The following is a 17402-nucleotide window of genomic DNA, read 5'->3' as shown; positions in this document are numbered from 1 at the left end:
GCAGATACAAGAAAAGCTCTTTAAAATTCCTCTATTTCCTCAAAAGAGGACATAAGTTTTCAAAGATTTCCCTTCCTGCACATGAGGAACCTACACAACCAACTATACTAATTCATCTTCACCTACCATATGTTTCTCACATATTTGCCTTTCCATAACTTTATGCCTGTAAAAATGTAAGGTCATTTTCTTTTTGTTGCTTACATAAAAATTTATTGTTCCTTTGTTAAGATGCTCTAGCCACCTTTATGAGTCACTCATTTCTGAGTTTTTCTCTTGAATATATGACATATTAACAAACTTGTTAGTTTTTTTTTCCTGCTAATCTTTTGTTACAGAGCTCCAGCAGAAAATCTAAAGGGTAGAAAGAAAAGATTCCTTCCCCTACAAACTTTAACTGTCCAACCACTCCATATATTGTTGGAGAGGTTATTGATGTTATGGGTATTTCTTCCCTTAGAGCTTTTATTGTTTTAATTTTTTTTTTTTTTTTTTTTTTTTTTTTTTTTTTTTGAGAAAGAGATGATCTGTTGTTCCACTTTTTTTTTTTTTTTTTTTTTTTTTTTTTTAATGCATTCATTGATTCTTGTATGTGTCCTGACGGGGATCCAACCCACAACCTTGGCTATCTGGAGGACTTCTAAGCAGCTGAGTTACCCAGCCACGGACTCCTCCTTGGTGCTTTTACTTTTTTCATACTTTTAAATGTTTTTATTGATTTTAGAGAGAGGGAGAAAGGGAGAGAGAGAGAAACATCAATTATTGTCCCCTGAATACACCCTACTGGGTATGAAACGGGCAAAGGGGTATGGGCCCTGACCAGGAATAAACCTGTGACCATTTTGGTGCATGGGAAGACAATCTGGCCAGGGCTCCCCCTCAGTGAGGGGGAGCCCTGGCCAGAACAAATGGGAGGGGGATTCAGCACTTCTCATTTGTTTACAGATGAACAAATGGGAGGGGGATTCAGCACTTCTCATTTGTTTACAGATGTTGTTACTGGGAAACCCCTTGTTGGGGTGGGGCTGCCTGTCGCTGTGTTCAATAAGGAAGGCAGGGTTGAATCATATAAGGCATTTATTGAGAAGGCTAGCCCAACAAGAAGATAGGGAGCTTATAAGCACTCAAATCCTGTCTTACAGCAAGGTGCAAGGAACAGGATTATAAAGCGGGAAGGGGCTAGGGTGAATGGAATTCATCTTCAGGAGGCCTCCGAAGAAGTCAGCGATTGTCCTTAATCATCAGGTGACGAGATGATGTTTTGACTCCTGGTGGGTTGGTCTGACCATGCTTATAGGTTCTGCTTGCTGGATGCACAGCTGATCACTTCCTTAATCGCTTTGCACAAGCCTTAAAAAGGAAACTTAAGAAAAATGTAACCCCCTATTCACATACGTATGTGTTCTAGGAATTAAAATAATTATTTTTTTCAAATTAATTTAGTGCGCTATCAGATTATAAATCCTCTTATCAACATGAGTTGAAACTATTTGAAATCTTTAAAATGCTTAACACAAAATACTATGTTTTAACTACCAAGACCCCAGTTTAGTGTTCACAGAATTTAAGGCAAGCGATTGTTTCCAATTTGGCCCCTAATTCTCTCGTCTTAATTTAAAAAAACCAAACAAAAACAAAAAAACAAAAAACAAAAAAAACCAAAAAAACCCAAAACACACACGTTTAACTTGTTAAGCTATCAGGAGCCTATGCACAGGTTTGGAGAAATCCACAGAAAGCTGCCCTAACAGGTCTCTTTAAGTAACGTCAGTAAACCTGAGCTCCGCAGACACAAGATTTAAACTACCTACCAGGATTACGCGCATCTGCGGCTCACGCCACACCGTCGCGCGGCATTGTGGGATTTGTAGTCCCAGCCTGCCTCCCGGGGTGTACCGTACGGCTCAGCCCGGGCTCAGGAAAACAAAACAAAATGCGGCCTTGGCCAGGGCCGGGTTAGAGACGCCGGGGCACACCGGGCGGGCTTCGTGGCTTCCCCGGACCCCCAGACTCCCCGTCCCGAGCGCAGTGGACAGCAGCCTCGCTCCCCGCGGGCAGGCGGGCGGCGCGCACGGCTTGCGTCACCGGCCAGCGCTGATGATAAATTCCGGCGTGCCTGTCAGGGTTGCTGTGTCACTCGGCCCGCCCGGCGCGCCCCTTCCCGGCCGCCCTTCCGCACAGGCGCTCGGGCTCTTCCGGTCACGGAGCTCTGCCTCTGCCCTGCACGTCCCTCTGCCTCCGCGGCCCTTCGCCCACCCCGCCGCCCCGGCCCGCGGATCCCGCTCGCGGCCCGGCCCGGGCGCCCCCGAGCGGCCGACCGACCGGGGCCATGGAGAGCGGCGGCGCCGCCAGGTACCGACTGAGCTGCTCGCTCCAGGGCCACGAGCTGGACGTGCGGGGCCTGGTGTGCTGCCTCTACCCGCCGGGGGCCTTTGTGTCCGTGTCCCGGGACCGCACCACCCGCCTCTGGGTCCCGGACAGGTGAGCGCCGCGAGCCCGGCACCCCCTCGCCCTGACTGGGGTGCACGCTTCCCGCCGCGAGTGGGGAGAGAGCGAATCTTCCTTCTTCCGCCCGCTCCCTCCGTCCCTCCCTCCCTTCCCGGCTGCGTTCCCTCCTGGTTCCCAGAGCCCGGGCTCTCGGGGCGCGCGGTGGAGGAAGCAGCGGATTGGGGGGTGGAGTGGGGGGTGGACAGAGACCTGCTTTCGGGTCCGGACCTGATTTCTAGTGAGTGGGTGACCTTGGACGAACTTTCTTTCCTCTTGGGGCTTCAGTTTTTTGGACGATGATGTCCCGTGTTGCTTTGAGATTTTAAAAAATGGATGGGCGCCTCCCGCTCACCGCCCTGAAGGAGGCAGCGTGAAAGCATCCGCTCTGGAATTTGCTCTGTAGTCTTCCTTCCCATGTGAGAACCCTAGTCCTCACAAATCGCATTGCGGAAAGTTGTCCCAAGTTGTCAGAGTTTCTTAGTCTGGGGTCTGGGATGGGCTTAGAGGGAGGGTATGAAATCTCTCAGATGTTTTATGGACGTGTGAGGGATGTGGTGCTTTTTTTTGAGGAGAGAAAGTCCATTGCCTCCTAACTAACATAATAAAGGCACAGAAGGTTAAGTGAGCTCCAGGCCAAATCAAGTTCCAAGAGTTCAGCCTTGATTTGGCTGATGGTAAAGCGGAAATTTAGGACCTGGGAAACCGATTTCAGTTCAGAAGGAAAAACTGAGGGGAGTTACTTTGTTAGCCTCCCATCAGTGGAGGTTTCATACAGAGTTTGGGTTATCCATAAATTCAGATGATAACTATGGGTTATCATATGCCCTCTAATTTGTTTGATATCCTGGATTAAGAGGACAGACAAGTTCTGTGTTTCATAGAACTTGCTTATAATGTGGAAAAGAAGGTGGATTAAAAAACAATCTTCTATACTAATAAAAGGTTAATATGCTAACTAAACCACAAGACCTTCTGGACAAAGCCATGTGGCTGGGTAGAGGCAGACCAGGCCAGGAGGGGAGGGCAGTTGGTGGTGATCAGGCCAACAGAGAGGAAAGGGGGGAAAGTTGGGGATGAGCAGGCCAGCAGGCAGGGTGGTTAGGGACAATCAGGCAGGCAGGCAGGCAGGTGAGTAGTTAGGAGCCAGTGGTCCCAGATTGTCAGAGGAATGTCCGACTGCCAGTTTAGACCCGATCCCTGGGGCATCAACAGTTGGACATCCCCCGAGGCGTCCCAGGCCGGCCTGAGAGACATCCACCACCCCGTGCATGAATTTCGTGCATCGGGCCACTAGTAAAAAATAATTACATATTTGGCAGGAGGAAAACCAGGATCCATATAGAGTTGAGTGGAGAGAGATGTTAAAGAAGGAAACCTCTGTGAGCAAGTCTTTTCATTTATTAATCTGACACAGATGGAGTTTGTCATGGGATCGAGGAATAAGGAAGGTTGAATTGGAGGAGTACTGTAGGTGGTAGAGGGACCAACACAGCGGCCCTGGATTGAGAAAGAAGAAAGCCCCTTTGTGCAGGAGGGAGTGAGCTGTCAGGTGGGGCAAGTCTTTGAGGGCTGAGGAAGGGTTGTGGTAGTTGGAAGCCCCAAGGGTTTCAAGCGAGGAGCAGCAGTATGATTGGATTTACCTGTTGAGAAATTCCTGCTAGCTGCTGGTGGAGGACAGATTGTCAAGGGGAAATGTGGAAGTAGATCATTTTAGAGGCTTTTGCAGTAGTGTAGCCAAGACATGGTAGACTAGACTAGGGATATTGTAGAGCAGACTCCTGTATTGAATTGGAGATGGCTTCTAAAGGTCTCTTCTAAGGTTTTTGTGATATTCCAAACCACCTCATAATGGTAGTGTGTATTTGAATACAATTGCTGTTAATGTGCACATTTAAAATTGAGGTCAGTAGAAGCACGTGTCCAAGAGGATTTAAACATTGAAGTGAAGGGTATCGAAAGTGGATGCCAGATGTGATGGCTCCATCTGTACATGTGGTGTATGAGTGAGCTAGGTTGACAAGAACTTAAATCACTGGAGTGATTGTGTTTACCAGGAACTTGAGGAACTTCGGGCTGAAATGATCCTCTATCTGAAAACTGGTTCTTTTGTTTAACTGGTATTGTTTGTTTTGTTTTTCAAAATGTAGTTATGTATTTTTTTCACCTGACACTGATTGAGAGCCTGCATTGTGCCAGGCACAGGGCTAGATGGTAGGTGATTAGAGAGAGAAGATAGTTTTATTTTCATTTTCAGTTGCTTAGGGTAGAGCATCTCATAGTCACTTCTTCCGCACCCCAAAATAGAGTGTCTCAACCATACTTTTAGTGTTACAAAAATGTTTTCAGTCTGATATCCTGACATATTTTATTGATTTTTTTTTTTTTTTTTTTTACAGAGAGGAAGGGAGAGAGAGAGAGAGCTAGAAACGTCGATGAGAGCGAAACATCGACCAGCTGCCTCTTGCACACCCCCTACGGGCGATGTGCCCGCAACCAATGTCCATGCCTTTGACCGAATTGAACCTGGGACCCCTCAGTCCACAGACCGACGCTCTACCACTGAGCCATACGGGTTTTGGCTATCCTGACAATTTTTATTTCATTGCATATTAATTCAGTAATGAAGTGCTGTAAAACGTTTGGAGCCAAGTAGTTAATGAAGGTTGTGTTCCTTAGGTTTCTGGATCAGGTGGTGTAGGGATGGACTGGAAATGATGGGGGAATTTAGTTTCAGGGATGCAAAATAGTTCAAGGGTTGACTAGATACCTCATCTTTCTCAAAAGTCCATTGGGAATCCCCAAAATACCTGGGCCTTCTGACAGTCCTTCAGAAAGGAGATATATTTTCTTTCTGGTTTTTTGTTTGTTTGTTTGTTTTTGGTTGTACATTAAACTGAACCAGTCAGCATACCATTCTTTGAGATTGCTTCAGGACGCTATAAGCCCACTTCACATTAAACTGGATTTCTCAAGTCTATCACAGCTATGCTTTGCCTTTTGAAAACTATCCATATATTGGAAGACACAACCACAGATTTTACATCCTGCATTAAATCTCTCCTGACTATGCCATGGTCTCATAAACACTCATCACTTTGGGACCTTAGACAAATACTTCTATGAGGTTTGTTAAAACGGAGAAAGTCCCTTCCCACTCCGCATTTCCTTTTTTATTTTTATTTTTTATTTTATTGTTTAAAGTATTACGTATAGTAGTACATATATCTCCTCCGCCACCCCCCACATTGACCTTCCCCCAGCCATCCCTATCCCCTGTCACATGCCCTCATCCCACCCACTGGTGTCCATTGGTTGTGCTTATATATATTTTATTGATTTTTACAGAGAGGAAGGGAGAGGGATAGAGAGTTAGAAACATTGATGAGAGAGAAACATCGACCAGCCGCCTCCTGCACACCCCCCACTGGGGATGTGCCCACAACCAAAGTACATGCCATTGACCACAATCAGACCTGGGACCCTTCAGTCCACAGGCCGATGCTCTATCCACTGAGCCAAACTGGTTAGGGCCCCATTTCCATTTCTTGAAGGCAAAATTTTCATCTCCTAATTGCTTATTTTTTATTTTGCTTTCTTTTCTGTATATAAAATGCTATACATGTGCTGCTTAACTAGGGGGATACATTCTGAGAAAAGTGTTGATAATTGATTTCGCTGTGCGAACCGCAGAGTTCACATACACTAATCTAAATGATATAGCCTGACTACACAACTAGGCTATATGCTCTTAAGATACAGTTCTGTACAGCACATTACTGTACAAAACAACACCTGGTTAAATCATGCACAGAGACAGTGATACAAATTCAGAGACGCCATAAACAGATGTATGAGGCTCCTGCAGTGTAACACCGTAAAATGCATAGTATAGTAAATACATAAACTAGTTATGTGGCCTTTTATTATCATTATCAAGTACATAATTGTATGTGCTATATTTTCATATGAGTGGTAGCCAGTAGGTTTGTTTATACCAGCATCACTACAGATATGTAACCCACTCCATTGTAATCTTACGGGATTACCATCATATGCAGTGCATGACTATATTGCTAGTTTTATTTTTCAAATAGTGTATTTCAGGTATTTTCTATAGATCTTATTGTGGAATATGAGCATTTAGCTCTTTTCACTTTCTGCCAATGCCCATCACATATGCGCTTAAATCGACTTCATTTAAACTGAATCAGTATTGTGACAGTACAGAGTCTGTGTGCACCTATGCTATGGAGTAAACTAATAACTTCAACTATTTTTATGATCTCCCTATAGCTAATTCCCTTATTTTGGGTTTTCATTTGCTTAATTTTCTATGTCTCACTAGTTCAGCTTTAAATGCTAGTTGTTTATCTCTCTCTTTTCAAGACTTAGACATAATTGGATATTTTACAGTTTTGTCCTTCTTTTGGTGGAAACTTTCTAACCACCTGTGTCTGCCCCTGGTACACAACTAATCCTACGACCTCCCTTTATTATCATCTCCTCTCTTCCCTTTTGGACCTCTTGTGTTTTATTTATTTACTCGCGGCCCAGTGCATGAAATTCTCCCAGTGCATGGAGGGGGTGGTCTCTCAGCCCAGCCTGCATCCTCTCCAATCTCCAATCAGGACCCCTTGGGGGGTGTCCGACTGATGGTTTAGGCGCAGGGGTCCTCAAATTTTTTAAAGTGGGGGCCAGATCACGGTCCCTCAGAGAGCTGGAGGGCCGGACTATATGAACTACTAATTCCTACTGTAACACCTTGGCTGCGCTCACTGCCCAAAAAACCTGGCGGGCAGGATCAGACTCCCCTGGGGGCTGCATGTGGCCCGCGGGCCGTAGTTTGAAGACCCCTGGTTTAGGGATTGGGCCTAAACTGGAAGTTGGACATCCCTCTCACAATCTGGGACTGCCGGCTCCTAACCGCCCGCCCGCCCGCCTGCCTGCCCACCTCTAACTGCCCTCCCCTACTGGCCTGCTCTGCCCCCAATTGCCCTCCCCTGCTGGTCAATTTGGTTCTAATTGGTCAATTTGTATGCCAGTCAGCGTCAAAAGCTCCACCTCCTAGGCAACCATTGGCTTTTTACATTCACCCAGATTTGGTTCTGATTGGTTAGTTACTATGCCATTCAGCATCTCTGGGCCTATCAACAGGGCCTGATTAGAAAGGTAGGGCTGATCAGCAGCCCTGGTGGAGACTAGAAGAGAAATGGAAGCAGGGATGCTGACCAGTTTTTGAGAGAAAGAGAGAGACAAGTGCTGGTCAAAAGCTGCCTCACACGCTACAGATCAGCCCCTACTTCTCTCTTCAGGTCTCTTTCTGGGCCTGATTCAAAGCCCCCTTTGCAGTCACTGCTAGGTCACCCAGCCTGCAGTCGCAGTAGTCAGCGCTGGGTTTGCCTGGCAACCCAGTGCTGACTTCCTGATGGTCAGCCTTTGGTATGGGTCGGTCGTTACACCCTGGTGCTTTTATTACAGAGTTTTTTTTTTAAAATATGTTTTTATTGATATCAGAGAGGAGAGGAAAGCGAGAGTGATGGAAACATCAGTGATGAGAGAGAATCATTGGGGATCGAGCTTGCAACCTGTGCATGTGCCTTTGACTAGAATCAAATCTGGGACCCTTCAGACTGCAGGATGAGGTTCGATCCACTAAGCCAAACCAGCTAGAGCACAATATCCTTTTACTTCTCTTTCTTAGTTTTGTTTCTTGATGTCTTTCTTACTGGAGCACATCTTCCAGGAGCTTCCTGAAAGCAGTGCAAGTCCAAAAAGGATTTTACTCTGCCTTGCTACTGGAATAATATTTAAAATATTTGCATCATTCTAATTTTCAAATAATATCCTCCAATATTTTTAAGCCTTTGTCCCATTGTATGCTAGCCGTTAGTGTACAGTTGAGATGGCTGGAGCCATTCTGATTCTTGATCTATTATTTTGTTCTGTCTAAAAGGCAATCAATTATTCACCCATTGTTCAGGGTGTCATTAGTGGACCCTTTTAATATGAAAACTCATCCATAAGTTCTGGGATATTTTCTTCAATTCATTCTTTGGTTCTGTCTTCATTTTTTCTGTGCTCTTTTCTGGAACTTACCCAGATATTGAACTGTTTCTAAATTTCTTTTTTAATTCTCTTGTTCTTTCTTTTTGCTATACTTTCTTGAAATTGCCTTGACTTTGAGATTATGTTCTTGTTTCATGTCTGCAATATCTTATATCTCTGAATATGGTAGTGATGTTTTTTTGTTTAATTTTTGTTACTCCTTTACTAAGGATATGTTTTTGAAAAAGTGGAGGAGAGAAAGAAACATTGGTCAGCTGCTTTCTGTATATACCCCAACTGGGAATTGAACCTGCAACCTGGAAATGTTCCCTGAGACCCTTTGGTGCACAGGACTACACTCCAAGCAACTGAGCCACTCTACCAGGGCTGATTTTTTAAAGTTATTTTATCCTTAGTGGTCTGTTTCCTCTAAATTGTTTTTCCCCCCTCCCTTTTTAAAAAAATACATTTTATTGATTTTCCACAGTGAGGAAGAGGGACAGAGAGCTAGAAATGTCGACGAGAAACATCGATCAGCTGCCTCCTGCACATCCCCCACCAGGGATGTGCCTGCAACCAATGTACATGCCCTTGACCGGAATCGAACCTGGGACCCTTCAGTCTGCAGACTCTATCCACTGAGCCAAACCGGTTTCGGCCCCTCCCTTTTGTTTTGTTCGTTATATATTTCCTGCTGGAGAAGCCTTTCCCCAGATGTCTGATAATCCTTATTCTGGGCTGTGAAGCGGGAAGAACTTAAAAGTTTCTCACTACATGAATAGCACTCACTCCTCATCGTGGGGCTGAATGGCTGTGAGCCTCAAGTAGGGTTAACTGTGGACCATTTCCTTGGGCTGGTCTGCCTACAGGATGGCTGCTTGGTCTCCAGTAGTTTGTCTTTGGTGGTCTTGGCCTCCATTATGATTGTACCTGTTTCTCATACCCAGGGTTCAACTATGCTTTGTGTCCCCAAAGACTGACCTTGCTTAAAAAAAAAAAAAAAAAAGCTCCAGACTTTCTGGGGTGCAAGAGGGAGGTGTCTAGCTACTTTTTTCTTCTTAGTACTTAAGGTATTACTTATTGATTTGAGAATTACTTAATTCTCACCATGTAGAATATGTGCTGGGAACTTGAGAAGATAAAAAGAACCAGGTGTGGATTCTGCCATTAAGAAATTCACAGATGAATAAGAAAGATACATGCAAACATCTGTACTGGGATTCTCAAGGACACACACAGGTCAATTTAGTGGTTTAAATATTAGTTTTTTTTGTTTGTTTGTTTTTAATCATATCCTATCTTTTATATTTCTTTGGGTTTATTGATAAAATGATTTCTAAAAACACATTTTAAAAACCCGTCAAAATAAAGTGGACAAGTTTAAAAATAGCTACTACCAAATACCTTCCTTTGAAGATTTTTTTTCCCCCCACATGATTCAACTTCTGATTCTGAAAACTTTCAAATAGTCTTCCTTATTTTAGTTCCTACCTTTTATTGTCCCCATTTTTAGTGGTACATACATAATGCTGTTGATAGCTTTTTGGAGATTTATTGGTAGGTTGGTTCCCTGCTGCCTACATACGTAGATACATGTCTGCATGCATATATCTATATGTGTGTGTATATATATATGTACATAAATACTTTAAGAAAGGCATAAACCCACAAGGCTAGGAAGAATGAAAAAAAAACAAAAAACAAACAGGACTATAACTTCCAGTAGTGAAGCTGACAGAAAGTAGTAAGAGTCTTGGGAGACATGAGAAAAATTAGTTCTAGGCAGGTGGCAGGGAAAGTAGAGAACCAATTTACCCATGAATACCCAAAAGGCTCAAAAATTAGCAGCATTATTTGCCCCCCCCCCCCCCCCCCCCGCACACGTGTGCACACACACACACACACACACACACACGCACACACACACTGTGTTAATGGTGTTTGGGAAGGGAGTAAAAATAGATGAGTATGTTCAGTCTTTACTCAGAAGTCTTAATCTCTTTATGTGTATTTATCTCATCTCTTTCGACTGCAAACTTCTTGATTTAGCTCGAGTCAGATATATAATTATTTATATCCTCAGTAACTAACCACCTTCCGTGTAGTATATCATAATCTGTTGTTAGACTTGTTATGTAAGTCCGTGATGCTAAGTGACTAAGTATGTATAAATTGGTAATCTTTCTGATCCCCAGGGAGTTGATGTGCTGTGTTCCTAGAGCAGTCATTTATACATAGCTGTATTAGTTCCTATAGTTTGCATATTGAAAATGCTTGATATTCTATTTAGATACATACCGGTAATTACGTTTCTTAGGGTGAAAATGTCCTCACTGTTGAAGGCTTATTGATAGTGGGTTCTATTATCCTAATTGCATGAATGTTTCACTTCACCATGGATTTCTCACCGTAACAATTACTGATAAGTAGAAATGAAAACGGAGGATGAGGAAAGCAACTTAATATATCTGTTACCCTCTCTTTCCTTCCTTGTTCTTCCTGTTAGTTAACATACTGTTATTAATGAAAACCTAATTAAACTTTTCCAAAGGTGATATAAATCTTTGTAGTAGCTGATATATATTAGCTATTTAATATTTAATTTAAAGCAATAGATACTTGAAATAGTGTGCAGTCTGTAAAGTTCAACTTAGACGCTAAATGAAAATGAGTATTTGCCAATTATGTTCTAGGCCAGTGTTTCCCAAACTTTTGACATGTGTATCCCTTCTATAATTTTCGTAACGCTGAGTACCCCTCGTACTCATGAGAACATAGAATTAGGCACAGCTAAGCACGGTGCAGCGCATATCCCCACCAAACTCTGATGCAACGCGTATCCCCACCAAACTCTTCCCGTACCCCTGGGGGTACGCATACTACACTTTGGGAAACACTGTTAGGCTATGTTAGAGAACAAATGTATGTTTTATTTATTATCTTGTCTTTCTAGTCCTAACAGGGGCTTCACAGAAATGCACTGTATGAGTGGCCACTCCAATTTTGTATCTTGCGTGTGCATCATACCTTCAAGTGACTCACATCCTCAAGGACTAATCGCCACTGGAGGAAATGACCATAATATTTGCATTTTCTCACTGGAGAGCCCAGCACCACTTTACACTCTAAAGGGTCACAAAAATGCTGGTGAGTATAGTGCTTTGGTGTGTTTCTATTCGGGGGGGGGGAAAAAAAATTATTCTTTTGAAAGTAAAATTTAGAGATAATTTTTTTCCTGTTTTTTCTTTCTTTTTTTTCTTTCTTTTCTTTTCTTTTTCTTTTTTAAAAAAAATATATTTTATTGATTTTTCACAGAGAGGAAGAGAGAGGGATAGAGAGTTAGAAACATCGATCAGCTGCCTCTTGCACACCCCCTACTGGGGATGCGCCCGCAACCAAGGTACATGTCCTTGACCGGAATCGAACCCAGGACCTTTCAGTCCGCAGGCCGACTCTCTATCCACTGAGCCAAACCGGTCCCCTCTTTTTTTTTTTTTTTCTTATGTTTGTTAACCTATTGCTATAATAGTCTTGGTAGTAAAAACCTTTTTGGATCAGAATTTTGTTTTATAACTTCGGTTACATGAATTATTAGTAAAGTTTACAAGTGTTCAGCCCAACCAATGTGGCTCAATGATTGAGTGTAGACCTATGAACTACCCTGTTTCCCCGAAAATAAGATAGTCTCTTATATTAATTTTTGCTCCCAAAGATGCGCTAGGTCTTATTTTCAGGGGATGTCTTATTTTTCCATGAAGAAGAATACGGTACACATTTATTGTTAAATGAAAATAAAGGAAATTTATTACCTGTGTACAGTACAGTAGTTGTCAACACAAACCAGACAAACTGTGAATCCTACAGTATCAAAAATTTACTCATTTATTCACCATCTTCTGGAACATCATCATAACAATCCACTTCCTGAATTTCCTGGTGAATTTCTTGTGACTCCATTTCTTTCAGAATCAGTGGACCAAATCTCTCATGTTTAGCCTAGGGGGGCCTTATTTTCGGGGGATGCCTTATATTTCACTCAGAAGGAAACCTCTAAGTAGATCTTATTTTTGGAGGATGTCTTATTTTCGGGGAAACACGGTAGGTCATGGTTTGATCTGGTCAGGGCATGTGCTCACCTTGCTGACTCGATCCCCAGTAGGGGGCATGCAGGAGGCAGCTGATGGATGATTCTCTCTCATCATTTTATATATCTTCCTTTCTCTGAAGTTAATCAAAAAATATTTTTAAAAAAGACTAAAATGTTCAGTTATAAAAGGAAGAGGCTGTATAATTTTGATACACTTGTGATTTTGGATTTTCAGCCATTTTGTGCAAGGAATTCACTGAAGAAAACTAAGTATTTTTAATCTTCTGACTATTATATCTATTTATACAGCAAAAACAGATGTGTTTTAGCTCTAGTATCATTGAAGAGAAATACTTTTGAATATCATTTTTCTGTGATTTGTGAATACTATTTCTGACTCTGAAATTCCAAATTTGTGTATGGTTTAGCAGCTCTTTGTTATAAAATGATATGCTTAATAGTGAAGTATGTGTACTTATTTTTTTAATGTATCTAGAATAGTTTGGCCCATAAATACTTTAAACTTAATTTCATTGAGTTTATAAATGTATGTGAAATCTTCAATACAGAGTGATACAGATTTTTTTTTTTTTTTTTTTTACTTTCTTAGAGAAATCTTTATTATATACAAAACTAGAGTGGCCAGACAAAATCTCATTTCTTATCAAATATCCAGTGAATGCGTACATTTCCCAGTTGTCTCATAAATGTTTTTTTACAGTTTGTTTTACTTGTGACCCAAACAAGGTTCATATCTTTCAATCTGCCAGTTTGTTTTCTTTTTCCCTCTCCACTGGAAACCATCTTATTTTACCTTTAGAATGTCCAACAATCTGAATTTTGCTGATTAGAGCCTTTTTGTTTCCTTTAACATGTTCCTTCAATCCCCTATATGACTTGTAAGCTATTAGTTAAATCTAGAAGTTTGAACAGATACAGATTCAAGTTTTTGGCAACACTTTATAAGAAGTATGGGTATTTAACATATCCATCAAGAGGCACATAATATCTTTTTGTGGTGTTAAGATTGATCAGTAGGTTCTTGTGTTATACATCCATTCATAAAATTTCCATCAGCTTTTTAGCACCTAATGATGATCATTGTATAGATCCAGTATTTCATTAACATTTGCAGAATGACTGTACTATAATTCTGTTATTATTTCTGCATTTAATAACTAGCATTTTTCTATATAGAACTTTTCCACATCAACTCTTTGGTTACCACGTGAGAATGTTATACAGAGAAGCCAGGTTAAATGTTTTCCTTGTCCCGTCTCCCATTTCTTTTACTGGGTTTCAAAAGAACTTGGCTCCCTAACATCTTTTCCCCCTCAAATTGTCCCACATTTGGCCATTGGAACCCTTTAAATTGGCTCCTGTGACCAGAGAATACATCTCCATTTCCTGCAGTGAGTGAGGGTGCACTGTCCTGACACTGCAGGCTGAGGGGAGAGATCTAGTGTTTCACTGTGTTGTGTGCAGAGTGTGAATCACTCTTCTCGTTTTTCAAGCCCTTTGCTCAGCCCCATCCTTCATGGAACCAGCAGTGGCTGCACACTGAGCCTCCTAGTTGTAGTACCCTGTCACTCTGCTCCTGAGTTCCTCTTGTGGGTGTTTAAATTATAATCTTCCTCCATTTGGCTAAGGCAGTTATGCTAGTTTCAGTCTTCTTTGGCCTTGTAGATAAGCATTACTGCAGACAATCTGCCATTTTTAATCACAATTCTGTTTTAGTTTCATGTTTTTAGATGACTCTTCATTTATAATTTTTAGCCTGTATTATTTTACATCAATAAAACACTTAACCATTTCATTACTATTGAACACTTAGTTCCAGTTTTTTTTTTGTCATAAAGTGACCCTAAATATCTATATAAACAGCATTTCAAAATCATTTGCATTGCCTTATGTGGTTTCTTAGATTGTGCAACCCACTTAATCCTGTTCCCTCATTTACAGACGAGGAACCTGAGGTTGAGTATATCCCTGTGATCAGACAGCTCAGAAGTGTCATCTCTAGTACTTGCATCAGGCAGTCTGACAACAGTCTTGATCAGTGCACACTTCTGCATCTCCATTGAGTTAAGCCTTATTTGGCTAATATACTATCCCTGTGTTTTTTAAATTGCAATGCTTTAATAACTAACAAGATTGAACATTTTCTATGTGAATGCCTTTTTTTTTTTTTTTCCCCTTTAGTTTGTAGTCTTTCATCTGGAAAATTTGGGACATTACTTAGTGGCTCATGGGACACCACTGCTAAAGTCTGGCTGAATGACAAATGCATGATGACCTTACAGGTACAGTAGTTCTGTGTGAAAGTGCTAGATGATAATTAAGGACTCAGTAGCAACTTTAATTAATATCCATTTTACTTTCAGGGTCATACAGCTGCAGTCTGGGCTGTAAAGATCTTACCTGAACAGGGCTTAATGTTAACTGGATCAGCAGACAAGACTATTAAACTGTGGAAAGGTGGAAGATGTGAGAGGACTTTTTCAGGTAATACAGAGTAGACAATTTTTATAATCTCATTGCTTCATATTTACTCAGATGGACTTTTTCTCAAAGGTTTAGAACCTTGAAAGTGTTAGTTGAAAAATTACCACCCACATCTTTTTTTTTTTAATCCTCACCCAAGGATATGTATTACTGGTTTTTGTTTTTGTTTTTGTTTTTTTGTTTTGTTTTTTTTTAGAGAGCATAGTGATTTTAACTATTTAACCAAAGTCTCCAGTGACCCTTTGGGCTGGGCGGAGCACCTCTGCTGGTGGCCACTGCAGCCGGGGGCTGCTCCCAGGCCAGGCAGCGTGGTGTGTCTGCTCGTGACCCACAGTCGAGTGGCCTCCGGGCTGGGTGGCACCCGTGCATGTGCTGCTGGGGCCGCTCTCAGGCTGCACCTGACTGGTTGTGACTATTAAGTGCATATCTCGGCTAATTAGCATATCCCTCTTTTATTATATAGGATGGGAGGTAGAGCTATAACTATGAAATGACGCATGTTGAGTCTGACCTAACCTGAGGATTTTTTATAATCATTGGTTTTTATTTTGTCATTTTAATGCTTGTCCTATCTAATAAAGAGGGAATATGCCAATTAATTATAACTCCATGACAAATATGGCGGTGCCCACAGCCAATAAGGAGGGAATATGCAAATTGAGAGTCACTCCACAACAAAGATGGCGGCAGCCTGGCTTGGGTGCTTGCATCATCAACATGGCGATGACACAGGAGTTCCACCCTGCCCGTAGAGGGCCTGTGGGCAGCATGCAGATGCGGAGGCATGGAGTGGTCAGGGTGGGGCGGGATACCTGGCTTCGTTGCCCTGGACAGTGCGCTCCAGGCCAGTGGGCAGCCTGGATTGGAGAGAGTGCAGGCTGGACAGAGCCTCTCATCCCTCCCCCCATGCATGAATTTCATACACTGGGCCTCTAGTATTTATGTAAGTTATGAAATGTTCCCAATGATAAATCAGCAATGCTTGGCTTAATATTTGCATTTTGGTTGAATTAAAGAGGTAGAAAAAGTTTAATTTTGATGGAATCAAGAGATGTAGGATAGCCTAGCCCATAGCTCAATTGGTGGAGATTCATCTTGTATACCACAAGATTGCTGCTTCGATTCCCAGTCAGGCTTGATTGGGTTGCAGGCTTGATTTCTGGTTGAGGCATGTATGGAAGACAGCTGATCGATGTTTTTAGCTCTCCCTTTCTCTAAGTGTGTTCTTGGTGAGGATTAAAATATAAATACTTTTTTCTTAAGAGGTAGGATAATAAATCAGGAAACTTGAATTCCTGTTTTAGCTTTGCCACTAATCTTGTTTCAGAGAAAGTTATCTCTCTCAACCTATTTTTGCATATTTTTATAAAGTTTACTTTTCTTTGATGGATTTAATATTTCAAACTTTAAATAATTAGTCTTTTATAACCTTAGTTTTTAATTTTCTCTGGTGTTTTATAAATATTAATTTCAGTGTTGTGTGGTAAGAAACTTAAAGGATATTTATTTCTTGTTATGTTTTCTGTTATATTTGAATATTGTGTATGTTATCAATTAACCTTGTTATTGGGGAAGAAAAGTTGAACTGTCAGGTAAAAAAAGGAGAGTTGTGGAGATCAAAAATCTGTTTCTGGAAGGTTTGGAGAAAGAATTTGGAGAAGATGTGATGAATATAAAATAACTTTCCAAGACTGGAAAGGAAAAAGATATGGCCAAATCTGAAATATAAATTTTGGTTACCAGACTTTTCTACTGAAAATTAAATTTTTCCAATATGAAATTATGCTTTACTATTCACTTATGTGTTTTGCAATGTTTATGAAATACATAGAGCCATCGCCCAAATAATCTTTTTTATTGATTGACATAATTTTTTTAATACAGGACATGAAGACTGTGTAAGAGGTTTGGCAATTTTGAGTGAAACAGAATTTCTTTCATGTGCAAATGATGCCAGTGTTAGAAGGTGGCAAATCACTGGCGAGTGTCTCGAAGTCTATTTTGGACATACAAATTACATTTATAGCATATCTATCTTTCCAAATTGTAAAGGTAAGATTATTTTATATCATGTATTTAAAATTTTGTATTAACCTTAGTTCAGTCACAATCTTAAGGTGAGGGAAGGAGAACTGATGACTTAAATCAATTTACTAACTGTAACTTGAATAATTGATTGACTTCATATTTTTTTCTAAAGGAGAAAATGATATGATCATACTTATTTTACATTTGATGGTTGTGAAAAGTTCTTAAGTATCTGAGGAAAGGTTTTACA

The 17402-nt window shown here is 41.3% G+C and overlaps 1 protein-coding gene and 1 long non-coding RNA gene across 3 annotated transcripts in view; one reads left to right on the top strand and one right to left on the bottom strand.

Moving 5' to 3' along the window:
* Positions 1-1059: 1059 nt before the first annotated feature.
* LOC311629827 lies at positions 1060-2170 on the bottom strand. 2 transcript variants are annotated; one of them, XR_014796264.1, is made up of 2 exons: positions 1812-2170; positions 1060-1350 (listed from the first exon to the last, which is right to left on the bottom strand). It is a non-coding gene; the product is annotated as an uncharacterized lncRNA (long non-coding RNA). The 2 variants fall into 2 exon arrangements; XR_014796265.1 differs by having other exon boundaries at positions 1060-1363; positions 1812-2099.
* Positions 2083-17402, top strand: part of PLAA (phospholipase A2 activating protein) — a 31698-nt gene continuing 16378 nt past the window's right edge. The window contains 6 exon segments of the mRNA XM_084898266.1: positions 2083-2303; positions 2305-2481; positions 11486-11679; positions 14822-14922; positions 15004-15124; positions 17009-17176. Coding sequence (XP_084754392.1) covers positions 2098-2303; positions 2305-2481; positions 11486-11679; positions 14822-14922; positions 15004-15124; positions 17009-17176 — 967 coding nt within the window. The 5' untranslated portion in view covers positions 2083-2097.

This window comes from Pipistrellus hanaki (genome assembly GCF_964339955.1).
Source record: "Pipistrellus hanaki genome assembly, chromosome: 11".
In the NCBI taxonomy this organism is placed as follows: Eukaryota; Metazoa; Chordata; class Mammalia; order Chiroptera; family Vespertilionidae; genus Pipistrellus; species Pipistrellus hanaki.
The sequence above is the reverse complement of the archived record's forward strand: the minus strand, read 5'-3'. Positions and strand labels throughout refer to the sequence as shown.